The following is a 4445-nucleotide window of genomic DNA, read 5'->3' as shown; positions in this document are numbered from 1 at the left end:
TTTTTGAAAGACATTTAAACTTCTATGGGCTTCAAATAACATAAATAATGGAGGTTTGTTAAATTTTCTTGTCCAAACTCCAAAGTACTGCGATCAAATGACACTATTCAGTTGGATTATAGTTGCAAATCACACCACTTAATCATTCAAACCACACAAATTATTCATTTTGTATCGTGTCGCATACTTCAAACTTTTTTTGAGTTTTGACGCCCTATTTTTCCAATTTGGCCAAAATAAGCAAGCAATTATATTGGAAGTAAATTAAAGAAACAAAATGATTTCAAATCACCAATATTTTAAATTGTCCAATACCACAACAAGACTTCAACTTTATTTTAACAAAAAAAAAAAAAAAACAACACTATGCACCGTCCTTTTATTCTGACCATTTTTTCTATGGATAACCAACCATATCAATTATTCCAAAGACGCATAGTCACAAACATAGACTCAACATGTGACAAAAGGAGACATCATCCTAAATGGTCATGAAAACCAACTTAACACTTCCCAATTCCACACCTATACACTTAGTAGCTCTAACCAAACATTAACCTTATAATTAATTAAAGTTTATTTTTGTACCAATAAACACCTTTAACTTCACTACCTTCATCAGCTTCAACATAAAGACACTCCTTAGCCTCTCTCCACATAGCTTTGTAAATAGGAGTCCCATCAAAATGATAATATTCACCCAAAATTGGTTTCACGGCCTTTGTAGCTTCCATAGCATGATAATGAGGCATAGTTGAAAACATATGATGAACCACATGAGTATCAGTTATGTTATGAAAAACCTTATTAAGAATTCCATAATCTCTATCCACAGTTGCCAAAGCACCTCTCATCCAATCCCACTCGGTAGAATCATAATGAGGCAAAGCAGGGTGAGTGTGTTGCAAGTAAGTAATCAAAACCAAAAACCCATTGACAATAAGAAGTGGAATTCCATAAACACAAATAACCCAATTCAAACCTTGGGCCAAAACAAGACGGTAAAGCCCGTAAGAAATTGCGAGAATCCCGGCATCTGAAACATAAATTTGAAGTCTTTCACGATCTGAATAAATGGGTCCATATGGGTCGTAATGTGAGGCGAACCTATCGTAGGGCCGACCTGAAACATTGAAGGCTAAGTAAAGCGGCCAACCAAGAGTGAGCGTTACAGTGAGTGTGAGAAATCTTCCTAGTGGGTTGTCAAGGTATTTAAAATACCAACCAATTTGAGATTTTTTCTTAGGAACAAAAACCTCGTCGCGTTCTAGAGAACCAGTGTTAGAATGGTGGCGACGATGACTATATTTCCACGAAAAATAAGGTACCAAGAGGCAAGAATGAAGGAGAAGGCCAACTAAATCGTCGACCCATTGATAATTACTAAATGCATGGTGGCCACATTCGTGTGCAATGACCCAAAGTCCGGTTAGAATGCATCCTTGGATGGCCCAATAAACGGGCCACGCCAAAAATAAGAGGTTATGTGGAATGGTAGGAAAGTAATTTGTGGCTATGTAGGCAAGGATTGATGCTATGGTAAGGTCAACAATGACATAGGAAAATGATCTAATCAAGGAACGGTTAAAACAATGTGGTGGAATTGCTTTCTTGACTTCACCAAGAGTGAATGGTGGTTTTGTAGTTGGAACCCTCTTCAAATGTTCATCATTCTCTATATTCCTTTGTGATGGAGGATTAGAGGCTCTACCACCTGCTCCCATTTGCACACAACCTATTAACCAAAAAACAATCACACAATAATTTATTACGTATCACTTTATATGCATTGCAAAATTTGTTGCAATTTTCATTATATAATCACAACATTTTTAGCTTAAAAGCCAAGTGAATCACATATATTGGGCCTGCCTTATAGGAGTATAAATCGTATGAAATGCAAAATGGAAGAAAATTGCAAAACATTTTTTGCGTGTAAAAATGAAGGATGTCATTGTAAGAGCATTTATACTCACGGAACAAAATTTCATCGATAACGTGTGGTGTCCTTGAAACAACGTAAACAACCTAACTAACATAGGCAAATAATTAAGTAGCTTGCACAACAAACTAAACCAGTGAGTAATAATAACATGAAGAAAAGTTAGAGCCGTGAGAACTTAAAACTACATGTTAATAAATAAACTAGGTACAAGTCTATTTTTACAAGTCATCTTAGTGAATAACTTGTAAAGAAATAAAACAATATGTTTGCTCAAAACTCAAGGTTTCAAACTTCTACCTAATAATAAATTTTACTATAAAATTATGGAAATAGATCATAATAGTTATGTTCTTGGTTTAGATAAATGGTTAAATATGTTTTCTATACCTATAAAATTTTACATTTAGTCTTTACGAATTGCAAAGTTACACGTTTTTTGTAACTAAAAAGAAATTAAAAACATGCAACTTTGTAGGGATGAAAGAGTTGATCCAAAGACCAAAGACAAAAACAAATTAGAAAGCTATAAAGCTAAGAACATATTTAACACATTAGTTTTGTTTTACATAAAAGTCCTATACAAAAAGCTCAATCATATATTACAAAAGTCCAAACATAAGAAGAGTTTTCTAATTTGACTACTTGGCCATAGCCTCGCATGATGTAAACAGATATCATATTTTATAAATGCCAATGAAATTGACCCTAATGTGCGATTAGCTAGAGTCTCTTAACCATATAAAAAGTAACACCACGTGATAATTTTTTCAACAAAAAGTTATGCCTTTTCAACCGAGCATATGGGGTGACTCACCGGTCAGAAATGCTTACTTGGTCGTAAACACAAATAAAAAGGTTCAGGTACATACTCATTAAAGGAAAAAATTAAAAAAAAAAAATAATTGCATGATGTAACTAAATTATATTTCATTTGTTTTTCTCCATTTATGTAATTGTGTTCAATTTTTTATTTTATTTATGTTTGTATCTAAGTAAGACTTGTTACTCAGGAATTACTAAAGAAATAATATCTTATTATAAACATATATTTAAGAGATTTTGTTAACCTTACATATTTTAGAGGAAAGAGACAGTTTGTCTAACATGGACATGTAAGATAGTTTTATACTATGCAAAAGTTCAATTTTTAGCATCGAAATGTATCCTAAAGACTTTTCTTATTTGTGTATAATGTCTATCTAAAGACTACAATAGCATACAAAATTAAGAACAATGCTAGCAACATTTCTCTATAATACATATTTTTCGATACATTCATTCTATTGAATAAAATTCACAAACTCTTATCAAAATTTCTGTGAGACGTACCTAGTTACAAGACTGAGCCAATATATGCTTAGAGGTTCAAAACAATCTTATGGAGGTCTTATGAAATATGAAGGTAAAAATAACACAAAATGCAAAATAAATAAAACTTTGCTGAGTTCAAGGTTTGTGAATGGATCAAAGTGAATATGAAACCCCAATTTAAACATCTATAACTAATTTGTCATACTATAAAGTTGAATTTTTTTAAGCCTTTTTTTTTCTCTAAAAATTTGAATCTAAAACCCTAACTTGATCCGTTTGAATATCAACCAATAAGTGATAATATTGCAAAAAAATATACTCATCCCACAATATTAAGGTTCACATTATAGCCACAACTATGATCACAAATGAAATTCACTATTCAGAAATACGATTGAATTGATCATTTTCATGTCACCCAGAATTTTCAACGAAATGAATGAATAATAACAAAGTATTGAGAAGCCAAAATGACAAAAAACTAACATTAAAATCACATGAAATAAATGATTACGGAACGAAAATTACTAGATCAAAAGAAACGGTTGTATAAATATAAATAAAACTGGAGTATAACATTAGAATTTACCCTAAACTATTCAATCATAAACAAACAAAGGCAACAAATTAAACCAAATAATCCTTCAAAAAAAAAATTAAACCAAATAAATTATTGAAAAGACAACAGAAAATTACCTGAAGCTGGAGGAGAGGTTTATAAATCGTTGTATATTTGTATAATGTGTGTGAGAGAGATTTTGTGAAGGAGGGGTTAGAGATGATGGAGTATTTAACCTATGGTTGCTCAATCCCAATTTCCAAATGAATGTCACTATCAAAGAATGAAATTAAGAGGCCCCATAATTCATGGACGGTGATATCATTTTTGGACTTTGTAAATATCATTCATTTTGTTCCCAATACCAAATCACATTATTTTGTTATTTCCTAATATTTCTCAGTCTACATTTGACTCTGCCTTTTGGTACCGCTATGTATGGCCATACATATGTAACTGCTTTCCCAATTCCTCATCCATATTTACTTCTCTCTTTCTTGGAGTATCAACGTTCACATTTTGCCAGATTGTAATTCAACAGAATTTTAGTTAATGTGCCAAAATTTGTGTTTATTTGAGGTTGCATAGGAGGGGTCAAGATTTCAGTAGGTAGGACCAGCTTAAACGAAA

General features: G+C 32.1%; 1 protein-coding gene across 1 annotated transcript; it reads right to left on the bottom strand.

Annotated features, from left to right (window-relative positions):
- Positions 1–264: 264 nt before the first annotated feature.
- On the bottom strand, positions 265–4106 carry LOC146955222 (delta(12)-fatty-acid desaturase FAD2-like). Its single transcript, XM_085720736.1, has 2 exons — positions 3953–4106; positions 265–1735 (listed from the first exon to the last, which is right to left on the bottom strand). The coding sequence occupies exon 2, from the start codon at positions 1722–1724 to the stop codon at positions 570–572; it is 1155 nt and encodes a 384-aa protein (XP_085576862.1). The 5' UTR covers positions 1725–1735; positions 3953–4106; the 3' UTR covers positions 265–569.
- Between the last annotated feature and the right edge of the window lie 339 nt (positions 4107–4445).

Source organism: Medicago sativa, chromosome 1, assembly GCF_051527215.1.
Source record: "Medicago sativa cultivar Bolivia chromosome 1, Bolivia_mono, whole genome shotgun sequence".
In the NCBI taxonomy this organism is placed as follows: domain Eukaryota; kingdom Viridiplantae; phylum Streptophyta; class Magnoliopsida; order Fabales; family Fabaceae; genus Medicago; species Medicago sativa.
This window is presented reverse-complemented; position numbering and strand designations above follow the sequence as displayed.